At 35.1% G+C, this 26,960-nt stretch overlaps 1 protein-coding gene across 1 annotated transcript in view; it reads left to right on the top strand.

Moving 5' to 3' along the window:
* LOC113232883 overlaps window positions 1-26,960 on the top strand; it is a 105,492-nt gene that overhangs the window by 44,004 nt on the left and 34,528 nt on the right. Inside the window, exon 2 of the mRNA XM_026467768.1 lies at window positions 1,738-2,073. Within this exon, the coding sequence (XP_026323553.1) occupies window positions 1,960-2,073 (114 nt within the window). The 5' untranslated portion in view covers window positions 1,738-1,959. The remainder of the gene's footprint in view (window positions 1-1,737; window positions 2,074-26,960) is intronic.

Raw genomic sequence — 26,960 nt, 5'->3', positions numbered from 1 at the left:
TAAACTTAACCCATAAACTTTGAGCCGTGAAATTAATTTCGATATGACTTCTTTATTACATCATCGTTCATTATATCATTATTACATAATAACTTTTTAAGCCAATTTGATCTTTAACTACATAAATATTGATTTCAACCAAAAAGCTGGAATTCCTTTAGGGCGCGTTCCCATTACGTCGCGACGTTTCATTTATCGCTGGACGACTGTCGCGTCTAGCCTTTTCCCATATCACGACTATCTGTCGTGATTGTGTCGTGGAAGTTAATCTTATCATTGAACGACTGTCGTGTCTAGCTGTTCCCACTAGATCGTAACAACAATTTATTGGATCACGGCAGCCGCTTTATCGTTTGCACGACAAAATCGTTTGAAGTTACGATTATCTATCGTCACATTTTTATCGTGACGTTTTATTTACCGTCAGACGACTGTCGTTCTAACTTTTTCCACTATCACGACAGTCTGTCATCGTAACGTCAAAAAACTCATGAACGACAATTAATCGTGGTTTACTACATGTGAACTTCATTGAAACATACAAGTCACGACACTTTAAACTGCACGGCTGTCTATCGTCAAGACATAATGCAGGCAACGCGCCCTTACAATCTTCTGTTGAATGCGTAAGAAGGCTCTCAGAATCTGTACATTCTCAATACAGCTGTGCAATTAATGAAAAGTGAACTATTTTGTATTGAGCCATTATTTTTGAAAGGCAGTATATACGTACATTATGCTAATAATAGGTTCGCACTTCAGAAATCTAAAGCAACCTTCATATTTCACCTTTCTGATCGATATTTCGAAGTCACAATCTTTATTGATCTAAAAATAACCTCCGTCTTTACTAATGGATTCCGACCGTCTATCATTTCTTATCTAAATATTAAATCCTTGATTTCAACATTTTGCTACAAAACACGCAATCACATTGCATTGTGTAATTTTTATGCTAACAACGTTGCACCAAAGAATAAGGTATTTAGATTAAAAATTGTTAAATAACTTGTCGACACACTGAACTTCAAATGTTTTTAACTTTTGTAACTTTTGTAATCAACGATAAAAATGTAATCAACTTATATTCATTACAAATAAAGTTCATATTTACCAAAGATTTCCATATTTATTAACCCTGAAATCTCAGGTAACACCAGCGTTTCTTAACCTGAATTCCCTAGTTTGAGACCAGGTAATTGATGTAGTCATCTGGCACATAATTATCTTTGATTTTTTTATTTTGTATCCTATTGTGTAATACGGTCACCCGTTGTACATCGGTTTATTCTGTTATATTTATCTTACGTATGTTGTCATGGTAATTTCTTAAGTATAATTAAGCTTTTGACCGACACTAGCTAGTTCCCTTTCCTAGATGCCAAGCTTATGTAGTGATGGATGTGACATGTTATGAATTTCCACCTTATATTAATTCAATTGTACTAAGTCAAGGAATATCTTAATATTTATTTATTAATTTCAATTGAAAATTAAAGGGTTTCATGGACGTTTTAAAGCCTCATTGGCGGTTAAAGGGTTAAGAATATTTGAAGCTGTCTGCAGTCGTAAAGTACTAACCTATAGTCAACATGAAACTATACACTTTTGTTCAAATATTGCTTCAACAGCAACGGAACAAGATCCGTCAATGTGTAGCTTGGTATGCTGCTGTTAGTACCTTTTGTTAAGCCGATAAATTAAAAAAAGCTAACCTAGAATTGTCTTTTGTTACAGGCTCAACCCATAACTTCGCTGACTGTCACTCACACCAGCTTATTTCAACACGAGAACACCTGGCAATTGACTATATTAGTTATCTGGACTAGCTTGAAACACCTGCATCAGCAGAAACAGATCGAGAGTTGGCAACGCCGTAGAAACTGAGCAGGTGGCGGCACCTGTGTGATGTGCTGGCAACACCACATAGATGTGCAGCTGGACGTGACTTGATGCACGATGAAGTTCTCCACGGGCTCCAGTTCCAGCAGTCTCGCCAGCGATTCCTTATCGAGGAAGTCCACTCTATGTATTTATACGGAGGTGGACGCAGCTCCACCACCTTGCGAGAGGGTGAGTTTTCTTTCTATTTTCACTTTCTTTTTTAATCTATTTTCAAAAGTGATTTTCTCGACTTGAACGAGTGATATTACAAAATTTTTGTTTTTAGGTTGGTAAACCCAATACTGTTGTGTATTTTTTTTTATAGTCAATGGACGTTTGACTCAAATAGGTTTCGATAACTAGAAGTAAATTAGGTAACTAGCCTACGTACATAGTACTACCTATGCACTATTTGTTTCAAAAGCAATGTATACATAGATTATCAGAAGTTGTTACTCAATAAAAGTCCCTTTAATTTACACCCTAAACATCGAATTTCAATATAAAGTTAAATGAACACAAACTTTACGACCACATACCAAAACGATATGATGTCACAACCTCTTACTGAAATATATAGTAAAATACGCAAACACCTGCGTTTACGTTATCTTCAAAAGCGAAAGTGCACCAATAAGACATAGTAACCTTAATGCTTAAGTAGTTAAACATAACCAAGCTGTCGGCAATTTGCTTTCGATTTTTCACCAAGTATAGCACAACTTGACTTTCAATTTCGTACAATAATAATATCGCATTTAACAACAAAAACAATGCGCCGCGCGTCCGGGTCGGCACTGGCTACGCAGGCGCGAGAGAAAGTGCTATCTTGTCATCTGAATATTTCACAACTCAAAAATCCACGATATCTTTCGATATTTTTTTTAAAACTGCAATAAATTTCAATTTATACCATCTGGCCTTTGCCCCCGTTGCTGTTGCCAAAAATACTTTCAGACACATTCGATGTCCATTTACATTCAGTCGTAAACCAAATGAAGGTGCCATCATGTCCATTTAGAGTGAAACTATTACTGTATATGTTGTGAAACTAAAATAAATAGCCCACAAATGTTAATTGCAAAACGCACCCTCAGTCATAAAGTGATAATAATTCAGAAAGTAACACTTTTGGAAACTGACAAAATAAAATAAATGTTCCATTTTTCATATCAAAAAGAATTTTGTAATATTATGTATAGTTGGTGATTGATGCCACATACGTTTTTTTTTATTCTATTTTGTGGTGCGAAATGTTTTCTATGTAAATAATTTAGGCATTTTAATAAAATTCTAGATGCACCGCTTTGTTTATGTCTCTTGAATACTTATTCCGATCGCCTTCCCAACCATAGTATTACATTATGATGTCTAGCTTTCGTCATATTGTTTTCTTACTGGCATCATCACTCTTTAAAACTTAAAATAATGATGTGAACACATCATAAGAAATATATTCAATTCTTATCACTTTACAGTTGTCTGTTAAACACGACGATGAACAAATTAGTCGTACAAAGACCAGTTGCGTCACGTTCCTTGACGCAGTCTTTAGATCACGCGTGATTATTTGTTTGTAAATCATGATTATGTCAGGCGACCTTCTCTGTAGACCGTAAGGTTTATATTAAACATTAGTATCTACTATCCGCGAAGTTAAAGTCTTGCCAGTTCCAAAACAACAAGTTTGTTAGCAAGCTGAGATTGTAGCTAGACTCGTCCCTTGTTTTTGTTGAGCATTCTTTATTGGAATTGAAACACTTATATCCACTTGCAATTACATTAAACCAATGCTTGAATTTACAAGACACTCTTAACACATAGTATTAAGAGTGACTTTGCATTGTAAGCTTTGATTTAAGACGTACTTTAGTTTAACGCAAGTAGACATGAGTCAGCTGGGTCCTGTAAAGAATTCGAAACGTTGCTTTTGGTTGAAAAAAAAAAAAACGAACATACGCAATTTTAGATCCGATAAAGTTTAGTTTCCAATGTTGTAGCGATTGCGAAAACTTTCGACCATTTTTTTGTTTTGTGATGGCATGTATGTAATAAAAATGTGATAGGTATAGCCCTTAAACGCCATTGGTTGACTAGAACCAGCTTGACTAGAGAATGGTCAGAGACCCAGACTCAACGCCTTCCTTCCAGCGGGAATTACCGCTATAATTCTTATATTTCCACAATGCTGAGCTAGACTATATCAAGCTAGTATAACTTCCACAGGGCGCCATTTTAGGGCCTTTCTTGTTTTTAGTAGCTTTCATTCATCACGGTACCCACGGAATGATGTATAACAGTCTTTCGAAACCTAAAACCATACGGCCTGTAATTTCGCTTTCTTATAGGCGCACGTTGCGAAACTCAATGAACAACTAAAGTAACTGACCGCACGTTTTTCTCCCAAAGCGTAAGTCTGTGTACACTTTAATTAATTACGTAGCATACAGCACGTGAAAGTGCGGCTCACGACGAGGTCTTGAGTGACGACACTGGGATGCGCGCGCAACACACCGAAGCTACAATCGGCAACATGCAACAACAATAACAACACGTTGTGCAATGCTTGATTAACGAGATGAGATCAGTTTCAAAATTATATTTAACTGGTGCTTGCAATAGAAACTAACGGTATATTTATTTAAAGATGTCTAATAAGAATATTCTTCTTGGGTAAGAAATGATTGCTCCTCAAAATGGATGGTTTGGAGACTTCGTGACCAAATGTCTATGTATGTTTAGTGCATTGTCATCATAAAAATGAAATATAAAAAGTCATGGAAATAGACAGAACGAATCAGAAAAACTGGTTGTTTTTTTTCGCTTTCGTATTTTTTGTGGGTATATTGTTCTCTTGAACTCACTTAGGGTCGTATTCCAGAACTCTACTCAATGCTCAAGTCAGGATTTGAACAGACTTGAGTATGATTTCAAGCACTGGAAATACGACCCTAATGGCAAGGACTTGAGTATGATTTCTAGTGCTTTGAATCATACTCAAGTCCTGACTTGAGCATTGAGTAGAGTTCTAGAATACGACCCTTAGTGTCCCGACTTTGTTTATATATTTAAAATTAATTTTAGTATTGTTTGTAATTTTGTTTTGTAATTATTTATGTACTTCCTATGTGTGAATGTTTTAATGAATTTTTTTCTGTTTCGCTTTTTTTTATTTGTATGGTGTCGTCTGTAATAGTCAAATATGTTTTGATCGTCTTGAATCTTCTATGTCTCGAAGGACCAGCGCAAACCGGCGGAAGACAAGACAGAGGACATTAAATTTATCAATGTATATTTTATGCTATTTCAATTTATATAAGGTATAAATTGCAATTCTCTGAGACAGGGTAATGCAATTTATACCTTATTTCAATTGTAATAATATATCTTGATTAATTTATTTCTTGGCCACCGGCTTGCGCTAGCGTTATGAATCATTAAAATTGGTTTATTTAATGTAGCTTATTCGCGTAACCCTTTGCTTTTAAAACGGTACGCAATAAGTAGAAAATAATATCGTTATTATAAGTATTAATTACTGTATTAAAGATTGAATAAATATTAAAATTGTTTAATACAAATTGTCTCTTAAGCCACACGAGGCCAAGCTGCATTTTCTCCTGACAAGTTAGTATTCAATCTCTCTAGATTTTTACCTTATCAGTAACTATCACCGATCTGTCGCTAACAACAACACGAAATTACCATTGGAACATGATTTACGACCATAGTTCTAGATTTCTAAATCTTTATGGATGATAGAAACAGAGCAGTGGGGAAAGTAAATACAGAACAGGAAAAGTCACGGTCGAAGACTAGTTGATTTATAAACTAAGAAAGTATGTTATTATTGGCACGTTAACTGTATTTACTTATATGAAATACGCTCATGGACATGCTATTTAAAGGAACTTTATAAAATATATGATAACCACATACGTATGAGCCATTGGCTACATATACCAAAAGTATCAATATCATAGTAATAGTAATATAGTAGTAAGCATCGTAAGTGACACTTTGTTGAAAATTAGTTAATATCATTGGATTCGGAAGTTCCCGCTCTATCGATTGGTATTATTAAAATTTAGGAATGCTCAGTGGTTTAATATAGCATGTCCCTTACATTAAAAAAGATGTTTAGTTGTGTCTTACGTTACTCCGTTAAAGGATCTTTTACAATAGAATTACGTATAATTTTCTATTTCTATTCTTGCTTACACTATGCACGACGGTTTGCACATTAAATATTAGTAACGTGAGGCACAATTAAACATCTGTTTATAATCTAAGGCTGGGCACTGGGCGTTCCTAAATCTTTCGTTTATATCATGAAAGAAGAGGAAATTCTAAGAAACTTTGCTCTAAACACAATCAAAATTGGAGCAGACAGTAAAAAGTTATAGATAGATTTAATAAAATAAAATATTTTTTTTAGCTTTTCTGAAAAACCGTAGTTTGTCCCTTACATTAATTGATATTTCTGGTATCGATATACCAGAATGTTTAATCGAAATCAAAATACGATTGAAGTCATTCTTTTTTCAAATTAAACGTTCTGATAAAATGGCCAGTAGTCCATAGTATTAGCATTTTATCATAATTCAACCTGTTTTTAGCGTTCCTAAATATGTCCATGAGTATAGAAATAAAATAAAAAATACTAATAGTCATATTCATTTCATCATCATTCTACACGCATCATATGTATTCCTACGCTTTAGGATACAGTCGTATGTGCTGCATTCTGAAAGCATTGTAACCTATAGTTACCTGGTTTTGACCACGGTATGACTTCTTATATACACACATCAAAAGTTTTATGTTACCAAGTGACGGGATGGACAACCCGTGCCACCACCAGGCGGTAAGCGACACGCTTGTCCATAGCAGTTACAGTGCCACTCAGAGCTTTAAATCGCAGAGATCTGAGGGGCATTGCCACCGAGCCCATCAACCTGAGACGTAAGTTGACAAATCCCATGTGCCTGTAATTTTACCAAATCACACTTGTCTAGAGATCACGGTATATTTTTTAATTATTTGATTACCCTATTAAAATTAAATAATGATATATATAAATATATGAATTTATTAAATTACTTATTTATTTATTAAATTGACGAAAGAAACCAATGGCGTTACAAAAATTATAAAACCTTATTTTTAGTAATTGGCGAAAATGTCAATCAATGAAGGAATGAAATATTCTTTATTGCACATTAAACGTGTTTGACCTTTAGAGGATGGAAGTTTCCATAGTCTAAGGTTTGATCCCTAGTCACTTTTGATGAGTGTATTTCCGAACGGGTACATGCTTCTTATATAATTGACAATCTTGAGAACAGACATATCAAACACTCTACCCACTTTCGCTGTAGACGACTACCCAAATGTCGATTTCTTGCGGCGTTACTATTTTCACTCACTCCTACCACACTTCAATAAAAATAAGTCGCATCGTGATAAGAAACCTGCAAGTAGTGGTAAATCATTTTCTGCAAACCGTGTAGTCTTAAAATGTTACTTTGTCATTGCAAAGTCGTCGATATACAACCTGTACACAACTCAGATTTTTTAAATCGGACTTGTAAGTTATTTATAATAAAGAATGTCTTCTGAGTGTCGTTTACTAAAGTCCACCAAAGGACACGACCGCAGTAAAACAACTTATCTGTTAAATGGCATTGAAAGGAATCAACGCTGTCAAGTTGACAATCGAATTAATTTCGGGTTACCATGGATTCAAGCAACACAACATTGACGCTGGCGAAACAGTTAGGTCTGGTGCAGATGACATAAGCGTTAGTACGCCCTCGAATTAGAAGCTCAAATTAGTGACGCCACTGCATGGACATTATAAGAAAATTATCTATCTATCGACATCGGAGTCGAATAAAACGGAAGCGGTCAATTACGCAGGATATTTTAAGGTGCGCAAACGTCCGCGCAAACGCAAGCGCATGCACTCGTCCTTCCTCTCCTTGATTCAGTGGAACGAATAGTCGCTACGACTGAGGAGAGGTCGAATGATGCGTCTGACCGAAGATAACTATACGTCTTCCACCTTGCCTTGCAGAGTACCCGTGTCCACCAAACCCTTTTGCGTATCTACGAAAAGAAAATTAGTAACAGCTTGCTGCGTTTCTGCAAGCGTCTAATTTGATGGCACCCTTAGACCCTTGTCGTGTAAACCGGCTCTTAGGTTTACAAATGGGTCTAAAATAAATAATAGTAAGAGAGTAAATAGATGGCAATTAACTATCGAATATAAATGTATAAATTGGCATAGAACTGTAATGCTGTTTGTAACAGTAAAATGAAAATATGGCAACACAAAAAAAAAACTAGGATAATGGGTTTTGGGAGGCCAAGTAGTTTTGCAGGGAAGATTTCCGAATTACAGTGCGCAATAGTTTCGAAACAAAATGGAAAAATATAGTTGTTATACCATTGTAAAGTGTCTCGAGAATGAATAAATGGAGTACAGCATCAGCTTGGATTACTAATGAAATTATGCACCACGTTAGGTAGAACCTAATCATTAGTAATATGAAATAAAACGCAAAATGTCCAATAAACAAACGCTATTTCGAGATGAAACACTATCTAGAAAATGTAAACATCTTATCGTATTTTGCACAACACCGATAACCGATTGGATAATCAAGTAATGTACACTTTAAAATAAAAAATCGAATTAATTTATGACATAAATATAATGAAAATGTGGTAAATTGGTCCAATGAGAGATCATCAATGACGGATAGCACCATAGATATAGGAAATATCTATGAATAGCACTAATTATATTCTTTTTTTTTTTCAACACCTAAAGATTAAAACTAAGTAGAATGTTTATTATGATAACGGGTAGATTACTTTTCATTGTGTTGTTGACATAGCATAGTTAAATAGCACTATTTATTACACTATTCTATCGTCTTGAGTGATAGCTTTAGATAATATCTATTACAGAGTTAAAACGCAAACATTAGCGAACTTTCATCTTATATTCGCTAGTAAAAGTTCGTTAAGCGAACAATAGTCGGTATTAATAGTTTTTGATCCGTTGATTGAACGCCTACGCGTGACGAGTAGTGTTACGCTCTTATCGATTTATCTATATCGATTGGTTATGGGTGTGAATGTTTAAGGACGTAGACAATACATACCTTGTATTTTGTGTGTTTACTATGTCCTTAAACATTGCGGTGTGTGGCAGCACAGGGTCATGGAAAGAAATCCGTATTGAAGAAAAAAAAACATTTTTCTATATTTTTCTGTATCATATTTTTTCAAAGCATTCCTCGAAAAATATTATGAAGAATTTTCTATTTTCGAAAATTCTTGGTCGATATATCTCATGTTTACTTTATTACTAATTTGTATTCTCTTTTTTTATTATGTTAACGCCAAAATAGCCATGTCCAAAAAATACTTTCATAAAATTTTTGTTACTTATTCCAGTGTGTTCATTAAGAGTCGACATAGTAAAAGTATACGGTTTCACGTAAACACTGAACTTGACCTTAAAATCGTTGATTTTTTAAATTTAAAATAAACTCCGTTACGTTATTCCTTAACTAATTAATGTACCTATTAATACCAACTTGATAAATATAAAATATGACCAACGCAACGAATTTACTATTTTGACACAGAGTTATTTAATTGGACGGAATTTCATGTTCTTCGTTGTGATTTGGATAAAACATTTTCATCAAATTAGAATGTCACATCCATTATTAGTGCTGTAATAGACTATATAAAGAAACCAATTGATATGCACTTGCTAAAAAAAACGTTTTTTTGCTCCTGACCGTTTTCGGCCACGGCAACTGCTTCAGCTCTGCTTTTGGTGGCGCTCGTGCGCTCTCACGTGGCTCACGTACCCAATCTTATTAAGACCCGTGAGCACAGGGAGTAACTTTTTATTGTATCGATAACAATACACAAGATACAACACTATTGACAGAGAAAGTAACGAATACTGTCAATGGGCCACTGTGTTACGTTGCACCCTTACATTGTGTTTATAGTTATTTATTCGAGTAAAAATCGTAGGTGTAATGCGCGTAATTGAGTGGGTTAAAACCTATTATGAAATAAGTTTACGTCCCAAAATTTGCATACAATTAATATGAATAACTTAAGACTTCCTGAAGCACAATTTAGGTCTGTAGTATAGCACCAACACGATGTCCCTAGTTGCAAATGCAATTCTTAAGCCTTATTTAGGACTTCGTGAGATAATAATTATAGTAAATACCAAAACGAAATGCTGAGAACTAGTTTTGATGACGTAGTTGTATGAAAGCAATATGCTAATGACTGTTATGTATGAACGCGCAGGATTAGAGCTTTAGTAATCTGATATTTGAAAGTGAAAAGTGTGTAGTTTCTATGCGATCAATAGAGCATGTCTTGTCGAGATTATTTTGTTGCTTAGAATAGTGATGCCGAGGATTTATGTAACAGTTAATTAAGTACTTTAAAGATTATGGTTACACTCTATCACCATTACAGCTATTTCAGCCAAAAGACGGCCACTGCTGCACATAGGCCTCCTACAAAGATCACCACAACGAGCAGTCATCAACCAGTCGCCATTCGAGAACTCTTCGACCATATAGATCTAAAAAAGAATGTCAAATTACAAAGTCGGTTTTTTTAATTAACTGGACCAAAACTTAGAATATTTCCATGTTTATTGTACGCCATAATATAGTTTGGTTCAGTTCTCATCAAAAAGCGTATGTTCATCAAAAAGATCGGAAGAAACCATTCCGATCAGACCATCCGTTTGGTAACTACGTGCCGCAGACAAGTAGACACACAGACATAGGCTTCAAAGTTATAACTCCCCGCTTTTTGTCACGCTGTAAGTGATAATGACCTACCGAGTCAGACATTAAAATTGATCTCTTAGACAACTACACTATTTCATCTAAAACGCTTACCACTCAAGGTATGTCAGTTTTATCCAAAACCATCGAGTATATAACCAGATATAGAAACGAAATGTCATTTACTTTGTTTGAAAACTAGTCTGCCAAATCATTGCCGTGACAACTGCGCTCCGATTGGCCAGTCTGAATTCGAAACAGTTGACGGATGTTGTCAATTGTTTCACTTCAAATCGACCAGTTTAATTTGAGCCTTGCTATAATGGACGAAAATTGCAAAATTACATATTTAATTCAATTATCGATGAAATGTAATTCCGTTTGTTTTGTAATTAGATAGATGTTTTGCTGTTTTTTCCAACACCACCGAATGGAACCCCATTGTTAAAGATATTATCTTTATTACAATAAATACAGAATATTTTTGGAATATACGGAGACGTTCACACAGGTCAGTTGTTGGCGCTGTACTATTTCAGTTTTCTGATTTGTGATTTCAGCGCAAGCGGGAGTTGATATTTAAAAGTGATATAAATCCCATTTACCTGATGAGTTGCCAGGGATGGATGGCTCTTATTTGTGTGTTTTTTTTTTCAAATAAACCAACGTTTTGGGCTCTTTACACATCCCATGGTCACAATTCACTGTGATGGTAAAGTAATTAACGAGTTATATATAACTTTAATGGAAACCACCGTACGGTGAACTTTAGTAGAAATTGTTAATTTAAATTTTAAAACTTATCTTTTCATTTACGAAGGATTTTCCAATTTACGCTAAGGTGCCACAGACAAGCAGATGCGATTTGCAAAGAATTTATTTTTTACGAAATTAGCAATAAAATGAAACATTTTACTAATACATATCTATTCTTTGTCATTATCTTGCAGAAGAGACGGTTGTTAATTATTTGTGATATAAGCCAGTATTAAATGACTTTTTGATGTTGGTTTTTAAATAACTTTTTGTGCGTAGTCCGTTACTGCTTCCACATAGAACTGCAGTTTCATAATATCCCGTTTCTAAATCTGAACAATTAACTCCGGTTATGATTTTTACATTGCCACAGAATTCAATGACCTCTCGTTAATCATTCAAATTTCTCATTCTCGTTCTGTTTAATATTTTGATTTTGAAACATTTTTCATGAGTTTAGAAACTTTGGCAGTTATTTCATAAGTTTGTTTTAATATAATTCAACAAAAGTTTGCAAAATATCCGGCAGTGAAGACATTATTCTACAAAACAAGTTTAACTATCAACTAACTATCAACTGTCTCCGTGGCCGAACGGTTACCATACTGGACTGCCACGCAGAAGTCCTGGGTTTGATTCCCGGGCCGGGAGAAATATTTGTACGGCCTACATTTGTTTCTCTCGTGAATTTGGGTATAATTTACTGTATTTATTTTTGGGTGTAATTTGTAGTTATCCATGTGTGTGTCCATGGCACCCGCAATACAGGGTTTCCCTATAAGTGTGTGCATAAAAAAAACCAATTTTTTGCGGCGTTACTATTGTTGCTCACTTTGTCTCGAACCTTAATGTTTTCTTTTTTTTCACTGTAATTAGTGTATAACCACCAACATAGAAAATGGGTGAAGACAACAAAGTCATTTCCAAAGAAAATTATAACCTCGACAGTAAACAAATTTAAAAATTCAAATTTAAATACTGTAAATTAGTAATAACTCTTTTCAATTTCAACTTGCATTTAAATAAGTACTATTAACGGTCTAGACTTCAACAACTAAACTGCGCTAAAAAATCAATATTGCAAATAAGTGTGAACATATCACTGAATATGGTAAATTAAATAGGTTAAATAAACTTTTTTTTGTCATCTTTCCGTTTTTGTAAACATGTTTCGATGCGTTATTTTTTTGTGGGTGTTTACGTCGACCTGTGTCTATTCTACCGCACAGGGAAGCGGTGGTAGCCTAGTATGAAACAGTTGCTACTTAGTTTAGAAGTCGTCACGCGCCGGTTCGATCCTGTAGCAGCATGTATAAATGTTTCGTGATGAAACCAGCATGTCGAGTAAGGTTCACAACCCCTGGAAAACGAGTAAAGAGGAAAGTTCACATTGGGGTAGCGTGGCGATCTGTAGCTTAAACACTCTTCTTAGAGAATACTTGTGGTCAGCACTGGGTCGTGTAACAGCTTGGTGCCCACTTTACATACTTTTACAAATACCCACACATGCCCACTTTATATACTTTTATGAAATGGACTACCACCCACGCATGCAACACATCAAAGGGGTTTTTCACGGTCATTTCTAGTTTTAAAACTAAATTTAGGTCCGACTTTCGTCACAGCAGCCACTTCGTTCCGCTCGTTTATCAAGACAGAGTTTTACGCTCTTTTTAACTCAACTTTAGTAGTAATCGGATATTTTACTGCGCTGTTGCGGTTGCCAGTGTGTTTATTTGTGGTGATATTATTTTACGAGTAAATGGTATCTCTGCATTTCCTTTGTTTATTTGCCCAGCTCTTGCTCACTCGCTTTTGTTTCGATGTCTTTGTGACTTTCATGGAAAGTAAAACAAATTGATAGCAATATAATGATTATTGCCTCTGCAGTATAATTTTTGTTTATCGACGGTAATGCAAGGTTTTAAGACTTTAGAATCGTTTTAAGTTTATCGTTTTTTATTGGAAACATTTTTTTAATTTTAACAAATTTGGACGAGAATATACACTATCAAAAAATATTTTATCGCCTAAATCGGTGCATACATATTTGTAAACATTATTCCTGTTAACTGTCGGTTAAAAAAGTTCTATGATATTAATTACAGTTACATTTTTAATGACGAATTACAAAACTAATTAACTTAGTCGGATGTTCTCAAATTCTAGCGTCAGTTTCTTATATCAAGTTTATCCAGTCATTTCGAAGTTAATCTTGTACACCTTAACCTAGGAATGTCTTTCGTTTCCTGGCCTTGAGGCCAATTAATTGCGTCTATCAGAGGCACGAAAGTCACGTATTAAGAACCAGAATTTCGATGATAGGAGTTTTGTTTTGAAATTTAAAATTGAAGATTCCATGTCGTCCTGAGAGGTCGTATTGTAAGGTAAAACTGTTAAAAAATCTGCAGTATCTATCCAAAAATCCATTTCAGGAACGCAGTCCAAAAAATACCTATTGTTCATCCAATTGGTCGGCACATCTTCGGACTAGGGTCCGAAGATATTATTTCCAATGGATGACGACAGATGATTATTATGATCGTCATTAGTCATCTGCATGACCAATGACGTCATGATTAACGCACTATTGCATATTGAGAATACTTTATACTTAACAGTCTACAAGAGATTTTTCGCTTGAAGCGTACAATAAAGCATATTACATTTTGTCACTCTTTTATAAATCTTCCCACGCTTTTTTCTTTTCTAGTCGATTAGAATAACTAGCAGAAGTTATCCCATACTGTAAGATACGTACGTAATTGGAGATTAAATTGTTCCATATAATCTCCAATTTTATTTTCATTCATCTTGGTCACACAAATGTAGCGCTATTGACGCGCGACTTTGGCGCTGCAAGTTCGCTGTAAGAAAATTTGCACTGGTGCCACAACGGTACCACTTCACTAATTCCTACGCACCTTTAGGTTATCTATGTCCTATATCTAACGACTCCATTATTAACCGACATTAGTAGCAAAATGCTTGCTTATCATGTAATGACCACACACACCACAGTAAGCCCCATTAGTCTTGTTGACAATATGAAGTATGCAACTTAATCCAACGCCATTAAACTTTGAGTGTTGTTTGTATAACACTGCCTTTTTCCATCGTTTGCTTTGAATTGATATATGTGCCAGACAATCACGCTTACCATCAGGCGCACGATTTGTCCATCCCGTCATTTGGCACCTTAAAAAATAATCCAGCGCCTTCGTTAGGCCACCGAGGTCGTCATCATTGCCACATATATAGATTTTAATAATATTATCGTTTTTTTATCTTTTACTCATTTCCTGAATCCCTACCTACACCGTCAGTCACTACAGCAGTATGGGAAAATAGGTCACTTATACACACATATCGGGCTCGAATGACCATGTTCCCTTTCCCATCACTTTTTTGCTTTGCTATGCAGCTACTTTGATTAACTCGATATCCGTATCGATTTCTCGATATTACTTTATCTGCCTTATTGATTATTTGATTAAACAAGGCTCAATTTACATTGCCGCGGAATGGAAGCTAATTTTTGTAATTGTCAATGGTGTAACGTACAACGGTAACTGCGTGAATTTCCGAAACTAATTACTAAACTAATATCTTGCTTGCGCTTTACACAACTGAAATAAACTGAAATAATTTCTTATGGTTATAATAATTTGTTTCCATTTCAATGTAAAGCAGCTAAAAGCATTTTGTTAATATAGTAGTAGATATACTACTAGGAATATCATCCTAACACCCGTTGTTTGTTGCTTCCATTACGTGCGCCTATTTTCCATTTCAAACAATTTATATTAATTATTATTGTGCTTTCTATATAGAGTATAACAAAGAAGTCCGGTCATATTTCGTTACGCGGATTTTAATGAATTTTTTAATAAACCAAATTTTTTTTTATTTTTATGGGTTCTTTGTTATCATTCCCACCTGCTAAAATATGGTAGGATCGTTTTCATACATCCTGTACAGATATGTAGGTACAGACTGGACTAGTTTCTTATCTGTTTTTATCTCTTTGTACTTATACAGACTAATTGAAAAGATTAGCACTTGGTCACAGCCTGATATAATGTGATTACGCCATGCCTGTTATTTGTACAAAAATGCTCGAAAATTTATTAAAAAAAAATGCGCTGTGTTGCAGAAAGGTAAAAAAAATCTTGTCTGTATAAGTAGACGTACCACTTAAGTTTTATTTTAAGTTTTAAAGACATCCTGTCCTGTATATTCAAAATAAACTAGTAATTTTAACCGACTGTACCGATTACCGTGAAAAGACTTAAGTATTGTCATTAATGAAAGTGGTCAAGCAATAACATAATTCTACAAATAATTTTAAAATTCCACCATTCTATTCCTTGGACACAAACCGCAAAGAAAGAAACACTTAACTATAACAGGCAATCGTCAATTGCGTCGGATTTGCAGCTGCATTCCTAACCCTTGAATTACGATAATGGCGGCAAAAAGAATTCACAAGAAACATCGGAAACAAGTACAATTTAGCTAAATGATCGGCTCTTGCGCACCTGGCTCCTCTGTAAAACTGGTAATAACTGGAATGATCTGGAATTATCACATTCCTCATTGTGATCTCTAATATCATCCAACTATCGGTCTATTATTATAATGAGCTTTTCATTTCATAATAGCAGTACATTTCAAAGCTTATCATAGAAATTAATATATCCTACGATGTAATCGAAGAATACCTATTTTGTTTATGCATACTTAATTTCCGATTTAGTTATTTGAAGAGTTTGGAATTAAACCTCATTTAGATCAAACTCTTATGACAAAATGTAAATAAAAGATAAAGATACATTTATTTCAATATAATTTAATCTAATACAATCAAGTAAAACAAACCTAAAAAAAAAGCTATAAGAATAAGAATTAAGCAGGTAATCTAAATTATACATTCTTCATAGTAAAGCTATAAATTTTAATATTAGCATCTAATGTGTAATTGCGATGCCTAAACTAAGTAAATGTACACCTGTATTTTAAACATCGTTTTGGACAAATTTCCTTATATTACAGCTTAAAAATAGATTTAACAATACACTAATTAGTAGTTATAAATTAATGGTTACCGATATAAAGTAATTATGAAACAACTTCCAACAAGTCCTCTGTTTCATAGTAAGTTTTACTCTTAAACTACAATTTGACGGTCTTTTTACATTCTATTTTATTCATGGCGAAATAATGCAAAGTAGAATTTAATTTAAAGTAAAGGAATGTACCAAGGAAGCAAAAGAATCTGTGCGGAGTTGTGTACGAGATGAAAATGTATTAAATGTTATAAGCGGGAACCGAAACAGTTTCAGTACGTAGAAAAGTGAACTGAAATAACATACTAATACAGACGAATTAACAACTTGTTTTTTAGGCTACCGATCGAAACCTTTTATTGGAACATTTTAAATTCTACTTTATGTGAATGCATTTTGTGTTCAACTTTGCGAACGCTGAAACACTTACGTCTTGCGACACACGAAACTTAAGTCGCAAGTCGTTAAAATACTCTTTATTATCATAAAATTATGAGTTACAAATGACCATGTGAGACCCACAATTAATTTCTACCATTACCACCAGTCTCTGTCCTACATTCCTTTGCCTGTTATTACAATGGTAAGTCACTCGCCGGCTCATCACTATTGTTTCACAGTTCGACTATCTTAGCTGCATGATCGTCCTTGGATATTGCGTGCACAATCTCACGATTCTTTTACTAACCTCGACCGAATCTTTCATCAACACTGTAGCCATATAGCACGCCTTAAGTACCTATTCTCGGAAAAATCACCACAATTTCCCATTGTGTCACGTTTCACATCACTATCTAGATTTTTCGATTCGTTAGTTTCTATTCTAAGTATTTTACTTATGTCTTCATTGTTTTCCCGTTTATTGTGCTTAAGATTTAATGGCTTTATTTTCTCCCTTGTTTTGTTTTGAATGAGCTGTAAATTTAACTATGTTTAGCACCTCTTGTAATCTTTAAAAATTTTGTTACAACATTAAAAATTATATTCCTAGTAGCAAAATCACGCAAATGAAGACAAACTGTTCCAAGCCCACGAGGCTTTTGCGACGGGATTGTTAAACAAATTATAAACGTACTTACCAATGTTTCAAAAATTTATTTGCTCGATACGACGCTATGATTATCTTTTTCCTTGTACCTTGAATGTAATTGCAAATTGTTCTAAATTTATTCCCATGTCGACTTAACTCTTGCTTCGTATCAATACTTTCATCGGAGTGACCTGCCTCGTTATGTTGTTTGTCTTGCATCTTGCTATTCTTGTCACGATTATCATTCTAGCTTGCATGTAAAACCATTCTCTTAAGTTTAAACGCTATGTCAATAATGTAACTTTTATGCATGCTTACGTACTTTGGTGCTTCGTTGTACAATTGTCTTTTTATTATTTGTTTTGATTCAACGTAAGTTCACACATCTTAAATTTGAAGAGTCTTAAAATAAGATTCCATTTCATCAACAAAACCATTACCTTGACCTCTAAAGCGAAGTGTATCTCTAACATTGTTTTATTGCTCTGTACTTTCTCTGATACATGCGTGATTGTGTGTAACGTCTTGTCGAGTGTCCATTCTGATATCAGCTCATGTTTCGAGAGTCTGAACATGGCTAGAAAGTTGTTATCGTCTTCGATACATGGGCTTGTGTGTTCGAGGGTGTTTACTAGTATTTATGGGCAATGTAGCCTGTGTCAAGTTAAGAAACCTAAGTAGATAATACTATTTATCGAACGTATTTAATTTTATTATTTATTTATTTGTTGACGTAATCAATTGAAGATATTTCTTCGAATACAAGACTGAAGCTATCCTCTAATGAAATTTTAACTCTACATTTTGCTGATTCAGTTTGTGCCGCGTCGATTTATTTTATGACTTCGGAAAGGTGGAAAGGTGAAGGCACAGTTTAAAACGATTCTTAATTTAATAGCTATAGGTATCTCAAATTCGTAGTTAATGCACATACCTTGTTTAACAGTATGCGGGATGCGGGCTCTTACCGTTTGCACTTAGTAGAATGCTTTTTGTATAGTTAGGTGAACATAATCATGTAAACACACGTAACGAATTTATAGTAAAACAATCTCTGGAACTGTTCAATTAAATTTAATAATACTTTTACCTTATTAACTTTTGCCATATTGTTTTGTTTAATATTTTATGATTCCTATAGATATTTCTCATTTTAATTTCATTGTAAGTATATGTAGTGACGATTGTACAAAGTCAACGACCTATAATTGATAAAAAACAAAGAACTGCACCTTTAAAATGTATAAATGTTTAACTTGCGTTAATGGTGAAGAAAAATTACGTGTCGATTCGTACACGACAGAGAATTCACAGAAAACATTGGAGACCTCATGCAGAGAAATGACTTACTGTCCCTTACATATGTATATAATGACCGGACCCTAAAAAAATGGCATTATGAACTTTTTAGTAGATGTAGAATTCCTTCTGAAAGATTTCGTTTAGGGAAGTACTGCCACGGTATCTATTTCTCGGCAGATTCCGCAATTCATTAGTAACTAGAGGATGTTCTTATATCTATGTTCGTGCACAAATTTAACATTTAAACAAAATAGAGTCTGAACAACAGTAAAATTGTCTTCTCAACGCGTCGCGATCAACGCCTGGTCAAAGTGGCGCACGCATGTCGAGTCATCACTGGGCAAAATGAAATTGGGACTGACCCACACAGCATACCGTGAAAGAGACAATACAACATTTTCTATAAGTATCGAGTTTTTAAGGTTCTCGCGGTTGTTACACGTTGGAAATGAAACTATTATTTTTTATTTTTTATGATACCAATTGACGGGGCAAGAGACCACGACTGCATGAACTTCATGCAATCGAGGTCTCGGATAACGACTTCACGCATTAACTGCATGCAGTCGAAACCTTTTTCACACAGCTGAGATCGACTGCATGAAGTTGATTACGACTTCACGCATTAACTGCAAACATGCAGTCAATCCGTTAGCAGCCTTAGTCAATGGTGCTCATGGGACATTGACCTTTTTGGGGCTTGGATATATCCGAAAAAAAAAAAAAAATTATTTGACAGACTTTGGAAACAACAGGCCCTCGGAAAAATTATTTGCCTCGTATTCCTAAGTCAAATCGATCATATTATTTGAATAAACATTTAACTGCGAAATGCCTAACGAGCCCGCCCGCGACCTGGGCCACTCCTCTAAGAACAACAAATCCAAAAGCTATATTGTTATTTAAATCATTGATCATTTCAAACCAAACACAATTGACACACTCGCCTCTACTATGCACATAATTGAATTACAAAAATCATTAACACGGATTTATTAACCTTGACTCAAAGTGAAATTCTAACGGTATGCTGCGCCGGCGCATTATACCCAAAATGACACTTATATTTAGTAGAAATGTCTAGTACCGTTAAGAATATTATGCGTCTTAAAATAAGTTACCGATAGATGAGGTTTCATATATTTTATGGTGCATTGTTTGAAGAAGCTTTGATATATTATAATTTAAATCTACCGCCATTATTTATACATCCTTAAGTCCATGGAATTTCATTGACCTTTCTTTTTATAAAATTTTATTCTGAAAATTATAGACCGACTGGGCCTTGTCAATGCCAATGTCGTCCATTTAATAAGAATGTGCTAGACATCCTCACCAATTACCTGGTCGTAAACTAGGAAATTTCCTTTACTATTAAGTACCAGAGTTCCGTTAGTCCAGGGTACGACTAAGGACATCCAAACTAATTTAGAAAAGTTAATTTCCCAAATTGGTCCTATCGGGAATCGAACATGTGTTTATCAAGCTAATCGTCATCAAGAGAGCCGGAAAGTTTGGTTTTTTGAAAAATCCGAAAAAAATCGTTAATCTTTTTTTTTATTAAAGAGCAAGTGCGCATTTAACTTCCATCTCATGCGATTGAAAGTGACTATGAAGTCGATTATGAGCATGCACGCCTAAAAAATAACTATTCACTCTCGATTTGAAAAGGTCCAAGTTATACCGTTCAGGGAAAGTCTCCAAGCAGGGAATTCCACTCCATAGCCGTTCGCCATATAAATGTGGAAGCGAAGCGCTTCATGCGAATTCTTGGAATATCCACAACATAGGGGTAGAACCCCAGCCTACGTCTGGGCCCCCGATGGTGGAAAAAGGAAGCCGGAATTAAATCGTGCAATTCCCTCGCACGAAGAGTGTGCGATTATCAATTACAAATATTAGCCTAGCCCATGGCATGCAAAAAATAAATAAAGACGTTCTTTATATACACTATAATATTTCCTAAATTACTTTAGGTATCCTAACACAGCGAGGTAGTTTAAACTTATTTTAAAATAAATAGGAGTAAAACGTGACATGAGAAAGGCAGAAGAAACTAACAAGATTAATGATGTGTATGACAGACAAGTGACTCGATTTGCATAGCACGACTGCGTTAATCCGTAGCGTAGTTGTTAAAGTCTAGAACGTTAATAGTACTTATTTCAACGCAAGTTGAAACGAATACAGTTACGTATTTTTCAACTTAGTTTACTATCGACGGGGTTATAATTTTTCTTTGCCAATTGCTTTGTTGTATCCACCCTTTTTCCAGCATCTATAAATGAAAAAGATTTTTAGATTTTGGTGGTTTTTCACAAATTATAGTGAAAATAAAAAAAAAATACGAAAAAGCTTCGAGAAACAGTCAGCAACAATAGTAACAACGCAAAAAAAATTGGGATTTTTTAACACACACTCATAGCCCCGCACTAGGGAAACCTTGTGTCGAGGGTGCCATGGAGACACACATAGATAACCACAAATTATACCCAAACTCACGAGAGAAATAAACGTAGGCCATACAAATATTCTTCCCGGCCAGGGATCTCTGCGTGGCAGACCTTCATGATAAGCATTGGGCCACAGAGGCAGTTAACAATAAATAAAGGAGGATAGTCGGATAGGATAGTCGTCGACAGTAAAAAAGAGTAGACATTTCTTAAAGCCGTCAACTTGCGCTGCTGGCCGATCAACCCCAGAACTTTGAAAGTGAATACCGGGAAAATAATGTAGGTAAAGTCATACCCTAGTAAGAAAATATGATACCTATATACGACATGTGTCAATATAGTAGCAAGTGGAAGGCTGTTATCTCTGCCAACGCCGATGAGAAAAGGGCGTAAAGTATATTTGAAGTAACTTTAAAGAAACCGAAGGGTGTCATATATCGACGTTTCCGAGGCCGGTTACTGGACACCCACGTTGCATCACACGTTCAATTCATACGTGTAAATAAATAAATAATGTTCTATTGTATTATTATGTATGTTAGTCTTTAACAGCGTTTCTTAACCTATTTCTAGTCATGGACCCCTCTAAAAATTTTAAAGAGCCCACGGACTCTTGGAGATAAGAAACGAGGGTTAAGCTTTTACCAGAGCTTGAAAATTCGTAAAGGTCACATTACCTATTTACTCACAACATATTGTATATTAATTTTTATATAAATGCATTATGTTAGGTAGGCTCGCCGTGGACCCCCGGCGTTCATTATATAAACTGGTTAAGAATACGTTATAGATATGTTTTTATGGGTAAATGTAACCGGAGTGTAATAAATAAAATAAAATAAAAATGTAAACTTATGTTTTTATTCTTTCGTAGAAACCTAACAACTTCATGACAATTCATAAAAAACATAGATAAAAACATAACCAATTACAAATCTATAGTTCTAAGAATATCAAACACGAGCACTGAATGAGAAATCATAAACATGTACATACATAAAGAAGCCAAACCGATACATAAGCCACTAGAGGCAAATTTATTCAATAAAATGTCTGTGAGTTTACGCTTTAGTGCCGTTCATATTACAATTGAAAAATGTCAACATTCAGATCGCAATAATTGCTGTGGTAGAGTCGTTTATTTTTTGCGATTAGTAAAAGTTATTTGAGCCGTGGTAACCTATCGCCGTTCCAGAAGTGGACGTGAGTTAGAATCCGGGCTCCCACCTCTGACTTTTGGAATTTATGTGCAAAATTTAATTTCAAATTTGTTATGAGCTTTTCGATGAAGAAAAACACCGTGATTAAACCTGCACGTCGAAGACCGTTCACAACTTTTGCAAGACTTATGAAATGCGCAACATGCATTGGGCCAACGTGGCGGACTATGGCGTACTAAATCGTCGCCTGAAAGGAGACCCGTGCCCAGTTGATGATGATGATGAAGAAAAGTTATTTCGTTTTATATACTGAACATACTTTTAAAAGGAATTCAGTAAAAATAATATGGGTGTTAATAGTAGCTTTTGAATCACATTTTTTTTATGCTATCAAGTGACGTGACGACCTGTCCATAGCAGTTGCAGTGCCACGTTATAATTTGCATGCCGCAACTTATAACGTAGCACTGGCGCAACATGATGAACTATACGTAAAAGTGACCTTATTGTAAACCATAGGTTCTCAAACTTTTTAGCTTACCGCTCTAAGGCTTACTTAGGCAAGATAAAAAAATTTCAACGCCCACAAAAATAATTGAAAACACGTCTTTTTTATATTAACCTAACATCAAAAATCACAAAGAAAAAAATGATATGCAGTGTAGTTTATGTAGATATATATAGATAGTTTTTTTTTTCAAATGCTCCCCCTGGACAGCCTTCAACGCCCAACGCCAATTGCTTTCGAGGCCCCTACCCCCCCTAGGATTGTTCAGCGCCCACTGTGTGGGGCCCACTTTGGGAAATAATGTATCTACCTTTTTACAAGTCTCTAAGCAAATACATTCTAAACGAGATACGTGATTATTATGTAGATAATTAGAAAGAGACTCATGCGGGTATAATTCAACAAATTGTTGTACAAATTGCAGTAGCTATTCGTTCATGCCTATATATGATATGTTACATAAGCACTATGATATGCACATGCAATCGTTGTACAGAACGTAAACACGCGATAATAGTGGATATACAAGTTTGGAAATACCCGAAATAAGTGAGTGATTCTGCAATTAGTTGGCAACAGGTAGTGGGTACATAAATATGTGATTTACACCGCAAGTAGTTAGTTATGTTGAGTTAGTCTTACGTTTTTGCTTTAGCTACATGTTGGATGTAAACTTGTGTGGCACAGCACCGCCAGGACCAAATTTTCTGCTGCGTCCAACCATACTGACGACGTTGCTGTACCTGTCGCGACTGCGTTACTCCACGAAGTCTGAGGAGATAATGGAGTACATCAGACTTATGCTCAATTACCCTGAGACATAAGTTGACAAGTCCTATGTGCGTGTAATTTCACCAGCACCCTTACCCTTCAAAACCGGAACACAGTAATGCTGACGTTAGTGCTTGGCGGCAGAAATAGGTAAGGTGGCAGTACTACCCTCGACGAACTCTTTCACAAGGAGCTCCACTGCTACTAAATAAACCATATTCAATCAGTGCACATTATTGAAATGACTGATATTTATTTTAAGGTTTGGTATGTGGCTTGAAAGAGGATGTAGTTAAGATGTAATGAGAATAGAGAAATGGATGTAAGAAGAATTACCTAACAGATTTATGATGCGAATGTGGATGGAAGGATTTTAAGAGGACGTTCCAGAAGGACTTACATGTTCAAGAGTTGATGTTCTCAAAAAAGCCGCCCCGGCGCCAATCGAACAACCATCAAACCCCGCGCACCGCCCACGGTCGATATTACATGGACATAATGCATACATATATCAACTACCCTTTTCATACAACTTCTTTTATTCTTGTCACTTGTGTCCCAGCTTTTTTGATCACTGATCTGGTCAATGTAAATCCTTTTCGGACGTTCTCTTAAAACCCTTCCTTCAACATTCGCATCATAAATCTGTTTGGTAATTCTTCTTACACCCATTCCATTCTTATATCCATCCACTCAGTAGCAATAGAGCTCTTTGCGAAAGAGTTTGTCCAGGGTAGTAATGCCACTTTACCCATTTCTGCCGCCAAGCAATAATGTCAGCATTACTGTGTTCCGGTTTTGAAGGGTAAAGGTGCTGGTGAAATTACAGGCACATGGAACTTGTCGACTTATGTCTCAGGGTGATGGGCGCAGTGACAGTGCCACTCCGATCTTTGCGATTTAAAGCTCTGAGTGGCGCTGCAACTGTTATGGACAGGCGAGTAGGCGCACGACTTGTCCGTCCCGTCACTTGATATTATAAAAAAAAATATATAATTTAATTTAAATTTTATGTAATTTCAATAGTGTACTACCGTTACTTTAGTCGTAAAGTCGTATTTATTTTTAAATAATTGGTGATATCTAAATTATGCTAAACGCAATGAACTAATCTCTGATAAATAATAAAATTACTTTGAAAATACGTAATCTCCTATATTAAACGTTTCATATCTACAGTAAATTTCAGCCACCGGATTACTAAAGATACGTGTTATCAATATTTTGTATTTAAAATTTTGTTTACAAAAATTGCAGTTTGCATCCTAAATTATGGGTAAGATTAATTTCAACTCTATTCCGCTTACGCTAAGAATGATCCAAAGTTTTAAGTGTCAAGCCTAATGTGCCCTTTACATTGTTCTTGAATTTAAAATAAGACTCAAATACATTGAATTCAACTTTCACGATTTTCACATGGTTTTAAAATCGGAACTTAACATATTTTATTTACCTCGAAATTTCTTAACGGACGTGTTGCAACGTCCATGGTCTCGATGGGGTTTCGAGAGGGTCCCTTCGAAAGAGGTCAATAAAATATTTTGTGTTGCATCGCTACACTTGCCATATATAGGCGATAGCATAGATACAGTCGCTTATATAAAATAATTGTGTATATGCACAATATTTTGTTTTGTTAATTGTAAATTTAATAAATAATATAAATAATAATGAAAATTCGAACAAACGTTATTTCGGGAAAAAAAAATTCGTGATAGGTTACGCACAAATCTTTATAAAATCGGCTTTAAGTACCCTCCTTAACTGCCGATTTTAAAATAAAAAAGACTCCAATGCTTTCGAAACATTATGTCAAAAGAACTGTCACGTCACAGAAATTATAATTAACTAGCTGTTATTGACTAAATACCTACCTGACAGCTTAGACATCAAATGAAAGCAATTTATTATTTCAACAAAGCTTTACACATTCTTGTCAAAATGCGATCTGACAAAATCTACAATTTCGCATACGTTGTTACACCTGCGATTTCCTGTAGATTCTATCGCATCGTTTGCGTTTGCGCAAGTTGCGTGTACGCTGTATAAATCTTTTGCGAAACTATGGGATAACGGCATACGGGGAAACACGGAAATGTGATTGTTTTATGCCAGATAAAGATGTTATTCAACTGATTACATGTTGCTTTAAGGAAGTTATTGTGCACTATAAAAGGACAAACAAAATCAGAGCAGGTTCATTCCTGGATGTTTTCATAGCTTACTCACTTCTATTGAAATATATTATGGACAAAATACTTACGACTACCAAATATCTAAAAAGCAGTAGAGCTCCTTGTGAAACAATTCGTCCAGGGAAGGATTTGCAACCTTCTGCCGCCAGACAGCAATCTAAGCATTACTGCGTTCCAGTTTTGAAGTGTACTAGTCAACTTATATCTTTTTTTTGTAGACTACGTGTTAGATAAAGATGTAAGTATGAAAAGACGACATGGCTCTAGGTTTCACACAAATTTGATTCAAATGAATTTGATCGTTCTTCTCAGTGAAGTCAGCACAGTGAACAAGCGGTAATATAAGCTATAGAAAATGACGTTTTCAGGTATACATTTATTTTACCTATGATACAAATGATTCTTTCACCTAGACCAAATTGGTCCTACCTGCCCACAGTGCAAACTGTTGGGCCCAAGAGTTCGCCATTGTTAAAATTAAGCAGTCGTAAGTAGTAGTAGTAAGTGGGATTTATAAAATCGGTACTACATTTGCTTGCTTATTCCGTAAATATTACTTTGCTTACTTTATATTTCCAGTCATTCAATTATCTATGTTACATTTCTGTAACTAAGCAACAATCGTTATCGATTTTCCTTCCAAGCTTCACATTTTTACGTTCATTTTCACGCAAAAACTTACAGTTAATGAGTTTCGGTTCGACGATCACGCGTGCCAGAGTGACCTTTGGTTTTTGCCACGTGCTTATAATTAACATTCTTGACGGTTTGCAACGGAATAACGCTTTTATGTTGATTATTGCAGTAGTTAACAGTTTGTTTATGAAATGAGTAACTTAGCATCGATATAAGTGACCAGGCCCTAACTTGATTTTTTCATACAACACGACATCAACTATAAACCGACTTAAAAAAAAAGATTCGGCTGCTTTTTTTTGTATGTATATTACAAATTATCGGAGGACAAGTTATCGTTATATGAT

The sequence above is a fragment of the Hyposmocoma kahamanoa genome, unplaced genomic scaffold (genome assembly GCF_003589595.1).
Source record: "Hyposmocoma kahamanoa isolate Upper Pololo Valley unplaced genomic scaffold, ASM358959v1 78, whole genome shotgun sequence".
Lineage (NCBI taxonomy): Eukaryota > Metazoa > Arthropoda > Insecta > Lepidoptera > Cosmopterigidae > Hyposmocoma > Hyposmocoma kahamanoa.
Note: the sequence above shows the minus strand (reverse complement) of the source record. Positions and strands in the feature narration are given on the sequence as shown.